This window comes from Procambarus clarkii, chromosome 88 (genome assembly GCF_040958095.1).
Source record: "Procambarus clarkii isolate CNS0578487 chromosome 88, FALCON_Pclarkii_2.0, whole genome shotgun sequence".
NCBI lineage: Eukaryota > Metazoa > Arthropoda > Malacostraca > Decapoda > Cambaridae > Procambarus > Procambarus clarkii.
Window position 1 is genome coordinate 19842135 of NC_091237.1, and position 16284 is coordinate 19858418.

The following is a 16284-nucleotide window of genomic DNA, read 5'->3' on the forward strand; positions in this document are numbered from 1 at the left end:
GTAGATATGATAGAGCCCAATAGGCTCAGGAACCTGTACACCTGTTGATTGACGGTTGAGAGGCGGGACCAAAGAGCCAGAGCTCAGCCCTCGCAAGCACAACTAGGTGAGTACACTGCCACATGTATACACACACCTCGGGAATCTGTACACCAGTTGATTAACAGTAGAGAGACGGGACCCCAAGAGCCGAAGCTCAACAACCCCCCGCAAGCACAACTAGACGAGTACACCTCCCCACAACACGTGTGAGCGTACACTACAGTTTAATGTATTAGTTTACCTTGTAACACAGCCCCAGCCATTCATGACTACAATGGTAACTAATCTATGTTGTCTTCCATTGCTAGGGTCACGAGCAGTTTATCCCTGGTTGATACCTGGTTGATGGGGTTCTGGGAGTTGTTCTACTCCCCAAGCCCGGCCCGAGTCCAGGCTTGACTTGTGAGAGTTTGGTCCACTAGGCTGTTGCTTGGAGCGGCCCGCAGGCCCACATACCCACCACAGCCCGGTTGGTCCGGCACTCCTTGGAGGAATAAATCTAGTTTCCTCTTGAAGATGTCCACGGTTGTTCCGGCAATATTTCTTATGCTCGCTGGGAGGACGTTGAACAACCGCGGACCTCTGATGTTTATACAGTGTTCTCTGTGCCTATGATGAAGAATGAAGCCAAGGAGGATCATTCTTGGTGCCCCAAGATGCACAAGACTCATCATGAAGGCGGGGAATCATCGTCATCAAATACAAGAATTACCCTCAATTACCTTACCACTGTGTAATTAACATGACCAATATCCCCAGATAAAAACCTTACGGGTTTTCGCAAATACCTTTTTTGTTTAATGTTTCAGCAGGTTATTGTGACTTGCCTGTTGTGTTTTGTTGCTCTCCCTCCTGCCCCGTGCAGGTGTGGCGTGCAGGTGTGGGCGTGCAGGTGCGGGCGTGCAGCACATCACACCACACACCTTCCCCTACCACCTTCTACACCTTGGAAGTATGTCCAGTGGAGTAAATTGCAGACACATAACATTTCAATAGACATATCCTTATATCAGGATATATACACCAACAGCCTCTGTTGCAAATTATACTTTTTAAAAGTATGCCAATACTTTTACGAGGCAATAGAGCTCTCTATATAGAGCTCAATAGAGCTAATAGAACTTTTTAAATGTATGCCAATACTTTTACGAGCCAATAGAGGCCAATTATGCATTTGTAAATATTAAAATAAAAAATTGAGTGTCAGCTGTTGAATTTGGTGGAGGGTTAAGTGCCAACAACAACAGGCTGCTGTGCCTGTGACGTTAGAGGCTGAGAATACGGGTTGTACTTCCCGCGGCCCGGTTCTCCACGATCCCCAGGAAGCAGCCCGTGGCAGCTGTCTAACTCCCTGGTACCTATTTACTGCTAGGTGAACAGGCCATCAGGGTGCAAGAAACTCTGCCCATTTGTTTCCGCCTCCACCGGGGATTGAACCCGGAACCTCAGGATTACGAATCCCGAGCGCTATCCACTCAGGTATCAGCCCCCCCTCTGGGCCTGCTCCTAGGCCTCCCTGCTCCATACATCATTTCATCATATTTGTACATCATACTTGTACGGGAGCCGGTCGGCCGAGCGGACAGCACACTGGACTTGTGATCCTGTGGTCCTGGGTTCGATCCCAGGCGCCGGCGAGAAACAATGGGCACAGTTTCTTCCACCCTATGCCCCTGTTACCTAGCAGTAAAATAGGTACCTGGGTGTTAGTCAGCTGTCACGGGCTGCTTCCTGGGGGTGGAGGCCTGGTTGAAGACCGGGCCGCGGGGACACTAAATCCCCGAAATCATCTCAAGATAACCTCAAGATACTCCCGTCTCCTCACACTACACATGCTTCCTGGATTATTCATTCACACTGATGAAACTCTTAGTATATATCTTGAGGGGGGACCGTGTGGAGAGTGTGTGATGATGGCGCGACTCCGTCTTGGTGTTCTACTCCCAAGGTTCCCGGCCATCTTGCTTCCCTTGGCTACTTTTGCTCTCACGTTAGTGTGGCCAAGTTACCCCTGTGAGAACCGCGCGTGTTATTATTAGTGTTGGTGGTCGAGGCAGGGTGTGTGTGGGGGGGGGTGTGGGGGGTGTGGGGGGGGGGGTGTGGGGGGTGTGGGGGGGGGGTGTGGGGGGGGGTGTGTGGGGGGGTGTGGGGGGGGTGGAGGGGCGGGGGAGAGAGGCAGGGTGTGTGGAGGGGCGGTAGAGAGAGAGGCAGGGTGTGTGGAACTCTCTCGTGTTGGCAATTGCTTCAGGTCTTCCATTTGCCAGCCAGTGTGGCAGGTATTGTCGAGGCGTTCAAGGAGGTGCCACCATGCCAGTCCCCCTCACCAAGCCAGCCCCCACCCCTCACCAAGCCAGGCCCCCCTCACCAAGCCAGGCCCCCCTCACCAAGCCAGTCCCCCTCACCAAGCCAGCCCCCCTCACCAAGCCAGGCCCCCCTCACCAAGCCAGCCCCCCCCTCACCAAGCCAGGCCACCCCCCATCAAGCCAGCCAAGCCGTGAGAGCGCCAAGGGGCTGGTACTAGGGCTCACCTACACTTGCACACCAAGTGCATGTAAAAATAACTCTGGCATCAAATTTCCAACACCTTCCGGGTCCTGAACGACCCCTTCGCCAGACACGACCCTTTCAACTGCATATATACCACACCACCACCACTACCACGGGTACATATATACCACACCACCACCACCACCACGGGTACATATATACCACACCACCACCACCACCACGGGTACATATATACCACACCACCACCACCACCACCACGGGTACATATATACCACACCACCACCACCACCACGGATACATATATACCACACCACCACCACCATCAATAATCTCTCTCGTCACTTTATCGACAATAAATATAATTTCAAGAGAGAGCTGTGAATAGAAAAAACTCTTGACCGGCCAGAGGTATATATGTGATGGGATGGGGATTACCCGTGCCCGGTTTCGAGTGTTTTCCCTATTCGTGGAGCCTGATCAACCCGTCCTCTCGAATAATGCCTCCTATCTTGAGGTTATCTTGAGGTTATCTTGAGATGATTTCGGGGCTTTTAGTGTCCCCGCGGCCCGGTCCTCGACCAGGCCTCCACCCCCAGGAAGCAGCCCGTGACAGCTGACTAACACCCAGGTACCTATTTTACTGCTAGGTAACAGGGGCGTAGGGTGAAAGAAACTCTGCCCATTGTTTCTCGCCGGCGCCTGGGATCGAACCCAGGACCACAGGATCACAAGTCCCGCGTGCTGTCCGCTCGGCCGACCGGCTCCCTATTTCGATGTCATAACGTCAAAAAATGATGTACTGTCACAGCGGCTAGCGAAACTGACTGGCTGTTGCGTTTTCTGTTGGTAGGTCCATCAGTTAGGTTAGGGTTAGGTTAGGGTTAGGTTAGGGTTTGGCCAATGTTGTACATCATTTGTGTGACGTTGTGACAACTGGAGAAGACGGGCTGGATCTGTAAGTAGGGCGCCTGACAGCTGGGTGGACAGCGCTTCGGATTCGTAGTACTGAGGTTCCGGGTTCGATCCCCGGTGGAGGCGGAGACAAATGGGCAAAAATGTTTCTTTCACCTTGATGCCCCTGTTACCTAGCAGTAAATAGGTACCTGGGAGTTAGATAGCTGCTACGGGCTGCTTCCTGGGGGATGTGTAACAAAAAGGAGGCCTGGTCGAGGACCGGGCCGCGGGGACACTAGGCCCCGAAATCATCTCAAGATAACTTCAAGAAGGGTTAGGTTTTCATAAAAGGTAACGAAGATGGCCATTAGTGAACATTACTCAGGTCTTGTACCCAACTCGGTGAGCGAGATGTTGATGGCTGCGGTCTACATAGACAACAACCTGGTTGATCAGGCACGTCCCCCAATATTTCCCATATACTGCTGGGGAATGCTGAAGCGTGGCAGAGCTCCGGGGCCAGATTCACGAAACAGTTAAACAAGCACTTATGAACCTGTACATCATCTCAATCTTTGGCGGCTGTGTTTACAATTATTACAGCTAATGAGCTCCGAAGCACCAGGAGGCTGTTTATAACAATAACAATAGTTGACTGGGAAGATTTTATGCTTGTAAACTGTTCAAATAAATGTAATCATAGCCGTCAAAGATTGAGGAAAGATGTACACGTTCGTAAATACTTGCGTAACTGCTTCGTGAACTTGGCCCCAAGTTTTGAGGACAAATCTAATCATGTCTGCCAACTCCTGACTGGGATTACTCTCCACGATCATCACTCCCACGTTAAGGTGTGTGGAGGGGTAAGGATCTACGCGTAAGATCTACGCGTAGATCTTACGATGTGTCTTACTGCTACTCTCAGTGGTGGCAGGTGGCCAGGTACCTGGTTGATACCTGGTTGATGGGGTTCTGGGAGTTCTTCTACTCCCCAAGGCCTCGGGCCGGGGGAGTAGAAGACTTCTGAGAGATACTCGTGAGAGATACTCGTGAGAGATACTCACGATATAGATAGATACAGATAGATATAGATAGATATCACGAGATAGATAGATACAGACTTGTGAGAGATACTCGTATTGTACATGTATGTTGACATATTGCACGCCCATCTTGCTCATTGCAGGATCTCTAGTGTTAAAATGTATTCTCGCATAATGTGTCTGGCGAGTCAACTAGTTCTCGCACTTTCTTACAGTCAATATTGACTTATTAAATACATGCATATGTGACATACTAAACATACTAGTTTACCTTGAAAAGCTTCATAGAAAACACCGACCTTACCAAACCTTCTTAGTATGTTAAGATAAGCATCTTATTGCTTCGTAATTACAATTATTACTTAACCTATACCTATAATAGGGTTGGGCGAGTAGCGTCTTTCACCCTGCCATAAGCCAGCGGTGTGACGACAGAACAATGTTCCACACGAAATAACATTGCTGTTGTGAGAGAGCTTGTTCTCAAAACCCCCGTTATCAACCCAATAGTTTCATTGGCCGGTGTTATTTTGTCTTTTTTTTTTTAATTTTGCCCCGAGGGGCGAGTTTATTGGGCAGCGTCACTCATCCTGTGAGTGAACACACTGCCATAGTGACAGTATTGGGCAGCGTCACTCATCCTGTGAGTGAACACACTGCCATAGTGACAGTATTGGGCAGCGTCACTCATCCTGTGAGTGGACACACTGCCATAGTGACAGTATTGGGCAGCGTCACTCATCCTGTGAGTGGACACACCACCATAGTGACAGTATTGGGCAGCGTCACTCATCCTGTGAGTGGACACACCACCATAGTGACAGTATTGGGCAGCGTCACTCATCCTGTGAGTGGACACACCGCCATAGTGACAGTATTGGGCAGCGTCACTCATCCTGTGAGTGAACACACCACCATAGTGACAGTATTGGGCAGCGCCACTCATCCTGTGAGTGAACACACCGCCATAGTGACAGTATTGGGCAGCGTCACTCATTCTGTGAGTGGACACACCGCCATAGTGACAGTATTGGGCAGCGCCACTCATCCTGTGAGTGGACACACCGCCATAGTGACAGTATTGGGCAGCGCCACTCATCCTGTGAGTGGACACACCGCCATAGTGACAGTATTGGGCAGCGCCACTCATCCTGTGAGTGGACACACCGCCATAGTGACAGTATTGGGCAGCGTCACTCATCCTGTGAGTGGACACACCGCCATAGTGACAGTATTGGGCAGCGTCACTCATCCTGTGAGTGGACACACTGCCATAGTGACAGTATTGGGCAGCGTCACTCATCCTGTGAGTGGACACACCGCCATAGTGACAGTATTGGGCAGCGCCACTCATCCTGTGAGTGGACACACCGCCATAGTGACAGTATTGGGCAGCGTCACTCATCCTGTGAGTGAACACACCGCCATAGTGACAGTATTGGGCAGCGCCACTCATCCTGTGAGTGAACACACCGCCATAGTGACAGTATTGGGCAGCGCCACTCATCCTGTGAGTGAACACACCGCCATAGTGACAGTATTGGGCAGCGCCACTCATCCTGTGAGTGGACACACCGCCATAGTGACAGTATTGGGCAGCGCCACTCATCCTGTGAGTGGACACACCGCCATAGTGACAGTATTGGGCAGCGTCACTCATCCTGTGAGTGGACACACCGCCATAGTGACAGTATTGGGCAGCGTCACTCATCCTGTGAGTGAACACACCACCATAGTGACAGTATTGGGCAGCGCCACTCATCCTGTGAGTGAACACACCGCCATAGTGACAGTATTGGGCAGCGTCACTCATCCTGTGAGTGGACACACTGCCATAGTGACAGTATTGGGCAGCGCCACTCATCCTGTGAGTGAACACACCGCCATAGTGACAGTATTGGGCAGCGCCACTCATCCTGTGAGTGAACACACCGCCATAGTGACAGTATTGGGCAGCGTCACTCATCCTGTGAGTGGACACACCGCCATAGTGACAGTATTGGGCAGCGTCACTCATCCTGTGAGTGGACACACCGCCATAGTGACAGTATTGGCCAGCGTCACTCATCCTGTGAGTGAACACACCGCCATAGTGACAGTATTGGGCAGCGTCACTCATCCTGTGAGTGGACACACCGCCATAGTGACAGTATTGGCCAGCGTCACTCATCCTGTGAGTGAACACACCGCCATAGTGACAGTATTGGGCAGCGTCACTCATCCTGTGAGTGAACACACCACCATAGTGACAGTATTGGGCAGCGCCACTCATCCTGTGAGTGAACACACCACCATAGTGACAGTATTGGGCAGCGCCACTCATCCTGTGAGTGAACACACCGCCATAGTGACAGTATTGGGCAGCGTCACTCATCTTGTGAGTGGACACACCGCCATAGTGACAGTATTGGGCAGCGCCACTCATCCTGTGAGTGAACACACCACCATAGTGACAGTATTGGGCAGCGTCACTCATCCTGTGAGTGAACACACCACCATAGTGACAGTATTGGGCAGCGCCACTCATCCTGTGAGTGAACACACCGCCATAGTGACAGTATTGGGCAGCGTCACTCATCCTGTGAGTGGACACACTGCCATAGTGACAGTATTGGGCAGCGCCACTCATCCTGTGAGTGAACACACCGCCATAGTGACAGTATTGGGCAGCGCCACTCATCCTGTGAGTGAACACACCGCCATAGTGACAGTATTGGGCAGCGTCACTCATCCTGTGAGTGGACACACCGCCATAGTGACAGTATTGGGCAGCGTCACTCATCCTGTGAGTGGACACACCGCCATAGTGACAGTATTGGCCAGCGTCACTCATCCTGTGAGTGAACACACCGCCATAGTGACAGTATTGGGCAGCGTCACTCATCCTGTGAGTGGACACACCGCCATAGTGACAGTATTGGCCAGCGTCACTCATCCTGTGAGTGAACACACCGCCATAGTGACAGTATTGGGCAGCGTCACTCATCCTGTGAGTGAACACACCACCATAGTGACAGTATTGGGCAGCGCCACTCATCCTGTGAGTGAACACACCACCATAGTGACAGTATTGGGCAGCGCCACTCATCCTGTGAGTGAACACACCGCCATAGTGACAGTATTGGGCAGCGCCACTCATCCTGTGAGTGAACACACAACCATAGTGACAGTATTGGGCAGCGCCACTCATCCTGTGAGTGAACACACCACCATAGTGACAGTATTGGGCAGCGCCACTCATCCTGTGAGTGGACACACACCACCATAGTGACAGTATTGGGCAGCGCCACTCATCCTGTGAGTGGACACACACCACCATAGTGACAGTATTGGGCAGCGCCACTCATCCTGTGAGTGGACACACCGCCATAGTGACAGTATTGGGCAGCGCCACTCATCCTGTGAGTGGACACACACCGCCATAGTGACAGTATTGGGCAGCGCCACTCATCCTGTGAGTGGACACACACCACCATAGTGACAGTATTGGGCAGCGTCACTCATCCTGTGAGTGAACACACCACCATAGTGACAGTATTGGGCAGCGCCACTCATCCTGTGAGTGAACACACCGCCATAGTGACAGTATTGGGCAGCGCCACTCATCCTGTGAGTGAACACACCACCATAGTGACAGTATTGGGCAGCGCCACTCATCCTGTGAGTGGACACACCGCCATAGTGACAGTATTGGGCAGCGCCACTCATCCTGTGAGTGAACACACCACCATAGTGACAGTATTGGGCAGCGCCACTCATCCTGTGAGTGGACACACCGCCATAGTGACAGTATTGGGCAGCGCCACTCATCCTGTGAGTGAACACACCGCCATAGTGACAGTATTGGGCAGCGTCACTCATCCTGTGAGTGAACACACCGCCATAGCAGCATGTACAACACTCCCCAATAGGAAGAAAACCCGCTGGGTTGTTCATCCTGTCACTTGTACCCAGACACAGCTGGGACTTGCTTAACTGTCTCAAGTGAACAGCTTATCAAACAAGAAGATTAACATCTATCAACCCTTAAAAGCTTACGTTATCTTGCGGGTGCAAAATGGGGAAATCTTTGAAGTTATGGTGTACTCTAGACGCTAGGTCGTGTGCCATTATAATTTGTAGGTGGGTGGCAGCTTGATGGAACACTCCCACTTCTGCATATTGAATACACGACAGTGTTATCTTGAGGTTATCTTGAGATGATTTCGGGGCTTTAGTGTCCCCGCGGCCCGGTCCTCGACCAGGCCTCCACCCCCCCAGGAAGCAGCCCGTGACAGCTAACACCCAGGTACCTATTTTACTGATAGGTAACAGGGGCATAGGGTGAAAGAAACTCTGCCCATTGTTTCTCGCCGGCGCCCGGGATCGAACCCGGGACCACAGGATCACGCGTCCAGCGTGCTGTCCGCTCGGCCGACCGGCTCCCAGTGTGTGTTGCAACATTCATCAACAATCCCAGTCTTGCAACCGCCCTCTGGTGGTGGTGTGAGTGAACAATCGAGTGTTGAACCGAGCTTAAAGTGTGATGTTGTGAGTGAATGATTGTAAGACAGTCTTACAGTCTCCGTGGTGTAGTGGTAAGACACTCGCCTGGCGTTCCGCGAGCGCTATGTCATGGGTTCGTATCCTGGCCGGGGAGGATTTACTGGGCGCAATTCCTTAACTGTAGCCTCTGTTTAACGCAACAGTAAAATGTGTACTTGGATGAAAAAACGATTCTTCGCGGCAGGGGATCGTATTCCAGGGACCATAGGATTAAGGACTTGCCCGAAACGCTACGCGTACTAGTGGCTGTACAAGAATGTAACAACTCTTGTATATATCTCAAAAAATAAGAGTGAAGGCATAAACAAGTAGTGAGCGGGAGAGATTGTCAGGAGTCAGCTTCACCTCTCAGATATCTCCATGACAGACAAGTGTGATTTTTGTGTGTGTGTGGAGGCAAAGAATGGGGGTCGTTAAGATAGTATGACTGGTGACTTGTTGCTGCACAGTCATGTTTGGTGGCTTGGATAAATGCAGAATAGAACCAGTAAAGAGCAGAGATGCCATAGGCACAATCAGAGAACACTGTATAAACATCAGAGGTCCGCGGTTGTTCAACGTCCTCCCAGCAAGCATAAGAAATATTGCCGGAACAACCGTGGACATTTTCAAGAGAAAACTAGATTCATTCCTCCAAGGAGTGCCGGACCAACCGGGCTGTGGTGGGTATGTGGGCCTGCGGGCCGCTCCAAGCAACAGCCTGGTGGACCAAACTCTCACAAGTCAAGCCTGGCCTCGGGGCCGGGTTTGGGGAGTAGAAGAACTCCCAGAACCCCATCAACCAGGTATCAACCTGGATGAAGACGGCTTAAATCTGTATTCTCTTGAGCGCAGATGGGAAGAGATACATAATAATTTACAGGTGGAAAATAGTAGAGGGGCTGGTCCCAAACCTGCACACAGAAATAACACCACATGAGACCAGAAGGCACGGCAGGATGTGCAGAATACCCCCGTTGAAGAGCAGAAGTGCAACAGGTACTCTGAGAGAGAACTATGAACATCAGAGGCCCGAGACTGTTCAACACGCTTCCACTACACATAAGGGACATAACTGGCCGACCCCTCACAGTGTTCAAGAGAGAACTATCAACATCAGAGGCCCGAGACTGTTCAACACGCTTCCACTACACATAAGGGACATAACTGGCCGACCCCTCACAGTGTTCAAGAGAGAACTATCAACATCAGAGGCCCGAGACTGTTCAACACGCTTCCACTACACATAAGGGACATAACTGGCCGACCCCTCACAGTGTTCAAGAGAGAACTATCAACATCAGAGGCCCGAGACTGTTCAACACGCTTCCACTACACATAAGGGACATAACTGGCCAACCCCTCACAGTGTTCAAGAGAGAACTATCAACATCAGAGGCCCGAGACTGTTCAACACGCTTCCACTACACATAAGGGACATAACTGGCCGACCCCTCACAGTGTTCAAGAGAGAACTATCAACATCAGAGGCCCGAGACTGTTCAACACGCTTCCACTACACATAAGGGACATAACTGGCCGACCCCTCACAGTGTTCAAGAGAGAACTATCAACATCAGAGGCCCGAGACTGTTCAACACGCTTCCACTACACATAAGGGACATAACTGGCCGACCCCTCACAGTGTTCAAGAGAGAACTATCAACATCAGAGGCCCGAGACTGTTCAACACGCTTCCACTACACATAAGGGACATAACTGGCCGACCCCTCACAGTGTTCAAGAGAGAACTATCAACATCAGAGGCCCGAGACTGTTCAACACGCTTCCACTACACATAAGGGACATAACTGGCCGACCCCTCACAGTGTTCAAGAGAGAACTATCAACATCAGAGGCCCGAGACTGTTCAACACGCTTCCACTACACATAAGGGACATAACTGGCCGACCCCTCACAGTGTTCAAGAGAGAACTATCAACATCAGGGGCCCGAGACTGTTCAACACGCTTCCACTACACATAAGGGACATAACTGGCCGACCCCTCACAGTGTTCAAGAGAGAACTATCAACATCAGAGGCCCGAGACTGTTCAACACGCTTCCACTACACATAAGGGACATAACTGGCCGACCCCTCACAGTGTTCAAGAGAGAACTATCAACATCAGAGGCCCGAGACTGTTCAACACGCTTCCACTACACATAAGGGACATAACTGGCCGACCCCTCACAGCAAACAACAAGCTTTATTCCTTAAAGAAGCAAGTTTAACGACTTAAGTCGCGAAGTTATAACAGAAGTAGCAATGTTTTCTTACGTTTGATAAGCTTTTCAGAGAAAAAATACCAAAGTTTACTTTAAAAGTAGCAAGTGGGGAAAGAGGAAAGACAAAGCCGACTTTTCAAAAGTAGTGAAAAGTAGTGAATTGGACTACTTATAGGTTGTCACACTCTGGCGCCCCTGCTGTGGAGATGGGCAATAGTTGGCCAAGTACAGGACAGAGAAAATAGGTTGAAAGTCATTACATTAGAGCGTGCAGGCGCACGCACGCACGGTCACCCACTACCCAGCCCTCGTGGCACCAGCCTCATCACCACTCAAGGGCATCACCAGCCGTAAGGAAAAAAATATAGGTTTTGCTCACAATATAAAAACTGACCATGACTTTGTCCAACAAAATTGATTACGTTGAAGGAATCTTTACATTTAGAACGTGTGAATATGACATGTAATCTCTAGTCCAATGACGGCTCCCTGGAGTGTGCCGGATCGCCCCGGCTATTGTGGCTGGCGATCTATTGGTCAACATCGCTATCAAAACCCGGATGACACAGTAGCACTGTATCGAAGCGGCAGTTTTACCCAGACTAGTTGGGGGCTATGTATTGACTGGGTTGATCTTACATTGTTTCAAGCGTGGGTTGGACATGTATATGAGTGGGATTGTGTGATTATAGATAGGAGCTGCCTCGTATGGGCCAATAGACCTTTGCGACAGTCAGTGTCACTCTGACCTTCCATGGCTCCCCCATGTGCAGACTATGGGGGGGTGGCACTGGCACCTCTCAGTGAGGGGGGGAGGTGGGGGAGAGGGGGAAGGGTGTTGAGGAGAAAGGTGAGGGAGGCGAGTGGCTTACCTCAGTGTTACGCCTGTGAAGAACCTTGGGTCCAGCATATGAGGGATGGTGAGGGGCCTCGGGCACTGTGTCACTCCTCTTCCCCCGGAGACGGTCACACCCCCAACACCTCACCTTGTGTGCTAGCACCTCCCACCTGCACACTGGTTACACCTCCTGTTGGCCGCAATAACGCGTCTTCAGCAGCGCTCAAACACTAATCCTCATTACATAAACATCTTTCACTCATTACATTTGGCTTTATTTGTAACTTTGGTAGACAGGTGACGGGTTGGGAGGTGACCCAGGTGTCGTGGGGGCTGGAGCAGGTGGTCCAGCAGTTGTCCCCCAGAGTGTGGGGGGAAGGTAGGGAGGGTGGGGGAGCAGGTGCAGGGCACCTGGAGGGCGGCTGGCCACCTCACAGCCTTGAGGTGGAGCCCAGCCTAGCGGTACAGCAGAGGCAGCCAAGCAGGTACCCGGCGTCGTCACCCGAGACCCACCGCCACCTTCCAAAGACCAAAGGTGACAACCACAAAGGTATCAACCAAGTAACCAGGACACTCGCTAAGCGCCCGCTACCCTCGCTAGCACTTCACACTATATTTGACGCTAACGACACATTTTTCTGTCTAAACACAAGACATTTTCCATTACAAATAACATGGAGGCCGCCCCCTGGGCCACTTAAGACGCCCCCTGCGACACTTAAGACGCCCCCTTCGCCACTTAAGACGCCTCCTGCGACACTTAAGACGCCCCCTGCGACACTTAAGACGCCCTCGTACACACTCGCTATCGCCTCCGTACACACACTCGCTATCACAAGGCTTTCCACATGGTAAGCTTATTCACCGCCACCTGTAAGCCCAACAGCCGCTGGCGGGTGAAGGAGTTTGGCGTGTGACTTGTGGCAGATGCGTCGCGTGCAGGTGTGGACACACGTGTGTGTGAGAGTGAGAGTGAGAGAGAGGGGGGTGAGAGAGTGAGAGAGAGGTGAGCGTGGCGGCGGCGGCACTGTGGAGACCATCACTGGTGGAACTCCTCACTCCAGCTCCTCGCGCCGCACACTGGGTACCACACACACACCCCCACACCCCTCCGCACGCACGCACGCACTGACACACACACACACACACACACACACACACACACACACACACACACACACACACACACACACACACACACACACACACACACACACACACGTGTGTGGTAGACATGTAGTAGACATAATAAAGGAAAACAAGTTTGTTAGAAAGGCGGGGTCCAAGAGTTACCTTGATTCTGCAGATACAAATAGTAAACACACATACACACACACACACACACAGAAGGGGAGAGTGGCAACAGGGGGCTGGCAAGGCCCACCCTTCATCTGTCTGTATTGTTTATAGTCCCCCTCCCCCCCTCTCTCTCTCTCTCTCTCTCTCTCTCTCTCTCTCTCTCTCTCCTTTCGCACAAATGTGTGTGCATGAACAATGTACGTACTGTACTTGTGCATACGTTTTGGTGTATGTATACGTGTGTGGGGGTGTATGCATACATGTGTGTGGGGGTGTATGCATACATGTGTGTGGGGGTGTATGCATACATGTGTGTGGGGGTGTATGTATACGTGTGTGGGGGTGTATGCATACATGTGTGTGGGGGTGTATGCATACATATATGTATTTAAGCAGAGGTAGTTAAATACAAACATAACCCTTATTACACCTGAACAGAAACCTAATACAATTTAGCCACGCATGGGAGCACCGGACCAACCAGACTGTAGTGGACATGCGGGCCGCTGCAAGCAACAGCCTGGTGGACCAAGTTATTACAAGTCGAGCCTAGCCCCTGGCCGGGCGCGGGGAGTAGTACCCAACTCTCCATGGATGGAAACGTTGGGGGTTGACAGTTGAGAGGCGGGACCAAAGAGCCAGAGCTCAACCCCCGCAAGTACACAATTAGATGAGTATAGGTACAACTTCTCACTCCAGTAAACAGGTTTAAGAGCTTTCCCTTAACTCGCGGTAAGCATCTTGAGGTTATCTTGAGGTGATTTCGGGGTTTTTTAGTGTCCCTGCGGCCCGGTCCTCGACCAGGCCTCCACCCCCAGGAAGCAGCCCGTGACAGCTGACTAACACCCAGGTACCTATTTTACTGCTAGGTAACAGGGGCATAGGGTGAAAGAAACTCTGCCCGTTGTTTCTCGCCGGTGCCTGGGATCGAACCCAGGACCACAGGATCACAAGTCCAGCGTGCTGTCCGCTCGGCCGACCGGCTCCCTACCATACCCTACCATAATAGCATTACCATACTATTTTTTTACCATGCATACTATTACCACCAGGTCGGCCGAGCGGACAGCACGCTGGACTTGTGATCCTGTAGTCCCGGGTTAGATCCCAGGCGCCGGCGAGAAACAATGGGCAGAGTTTCTTTCACCCTATGCCCCTGCTACCTAGCAGTAAAATAGGTACCTGGGTGTTAGTCAGCTGTCACGGGCTGCTTCCTGGGGGTGGAGGCCTGGTCGAGGACCGGGCCGCGGGGACACTAAAAGCCCCGAAATCATCTCAAGATAACCTCAAGATAGAGGTCTTCATCTACTTCTGGGTGAACAGGAACCAATTGTTAAGGAGCAGCCGACACGCCTCGCACAGGATTAGAACCTAGCTGAACCCGTTGTAAAGGCGTAGGTGGAGTGTGGTAGAGTGCGCCACCACACGAGAGAGGTAGAGAGAGAGAGAGGTAGAGAGAGAGAGAGGTAGAGAGAGAGAGAGGTAGAGAGAGGTAGAGAGAGGTAGAGAGAGAGAGAGAGGTGTGGTGGAAACCCTTGGTGTTGATGTGCTGGGTGTACACGGAGCACAGTATGAGGGCGAGGCGCCCTTGTGGTGGGCGACCTGCCTGTGATGACCTTGTGTGGTGATCACCCGCCACACTCCCTACCTGCCCACCACCACACTCACTACCTACCACCACCACACTCACTACCTGTCCACCACCACACTCACTACCACCACCAATGTATTGTGTCCTCTACCACCCCTGCCCCCCCCCCCCCCCCGCCACCACCAGCACCCCTCCTCCATAAGTTACCATCCATAGCGGCAAAGTTGCTAAAAGCAACACTTGCACTCTACACGAAATAAGAGACAACATGTTGTTGACCAGACCACACACTAGAAGGTGAAGGGACGACGACGTTTCGGTCCGTCCTGGACCATTCTGAAGTCGATTGTGAGACAACACAAGAGGTTGAGAGACGCACCACAGGTGTACAAGTACTCACCTAGTTGTGCTTGCGGGGGTTGAGCTCTGGCTCTTTGGTCCCGCCTTTCAACCGTCAATCAACAGGTGTACAGGTTCCTGAGCCTATTGGGCTCTATCATATCTACACTTGAAACTGTGTATGGAGTCAGCCTCCACCACATTGCTTCCTAATGCAAGTACAAGTGTCCCTGCCACAATGTACTCGTCTAATCCACAGTTCAGAACCAATTGACATGTGTATCCCGCGGTATCCCAGGCAGTTTACAATTAGAGTATACGTGGATATGTTAGTAGTGTAGGCTGGGCAAGTGCTGTCCGTATTATCACTACATTAGCAGTGTACATTATTTATTGACTTTTTTATTTAATATTTGGTCATAATTGACCTCTGACATATTTTATATAATGCATAAATTACAGTATTATTTTTCCTGTATGACAAAAAAAATATTTTTTTGCCGAGGACGTGGAAATGTATATACACCATTGTATAAAATGTATATACACCATTGTATAAAATGTATATACACCATTGTATAATTAGTTTATTTTAGTCCTATTGCGAAGTGTCTCGTCCAAGCTGCACAAGAAATAGATCAATAATTAATAAAGCCAGACATCTACTTTGCCTCTGATGTGAAATAAATTATACTGATCAACTTCAGCCACCATAAAATGGACGCGATTGGTCTGATGGAGTCCTGGCCGAGGACCGGGCCGCGGGGACGTTGAGCCCCGAAATCATCGCAAGGTAAGGTCAGTTTTGCAGGAATCCTTTCTCGAGTCCTGCGTAGGAGACGACCTTAAAGCTTCCTTAAGATGGTCCTAGTGAGCTCAGTTCCTAGTGAGCTCAGGTCCTAGTGAGCTCAGGTCCTAGTGAGCTCAGGGCGTAGTGAGCTCAGGTCCTAGTAAGCTCAGGTCCTAGTAAGCTCAGG

At 51.0% G+C, this 16284-nt stretch overlaps 1 protein-coding gene across 3 annotated transcripts in view; it reads right to left on the reverse strand.

Annotated features, from left to right (window-relative positions):
• gus (splA/ryanodine receptor domain and SOCS box containing gustavus) overlaps nt 1-16284 on the reverse strand; it is a 194972-nt gene that overhangs the window by 104323 nt on the left and 74365 nt on the right. The window contains exon 1 of one of the 3 annotated variants that reach the window (XM_045726769.2): nt 12113-13147. The exons of the other annotated variants lie outside the window; for them this stretch is intronic. Coding sequence (XP_045582725.2) covers nt 12113-12150 — 38 coding nt within the window. The 5' untranslated portion in view covers nt 12151-13147. Of the gene's footprint in view, nt 1-12112; nt 13148-16284 lie in introns of those variants that run through there. 3 annotated transcript variants of the gene reach the window in all.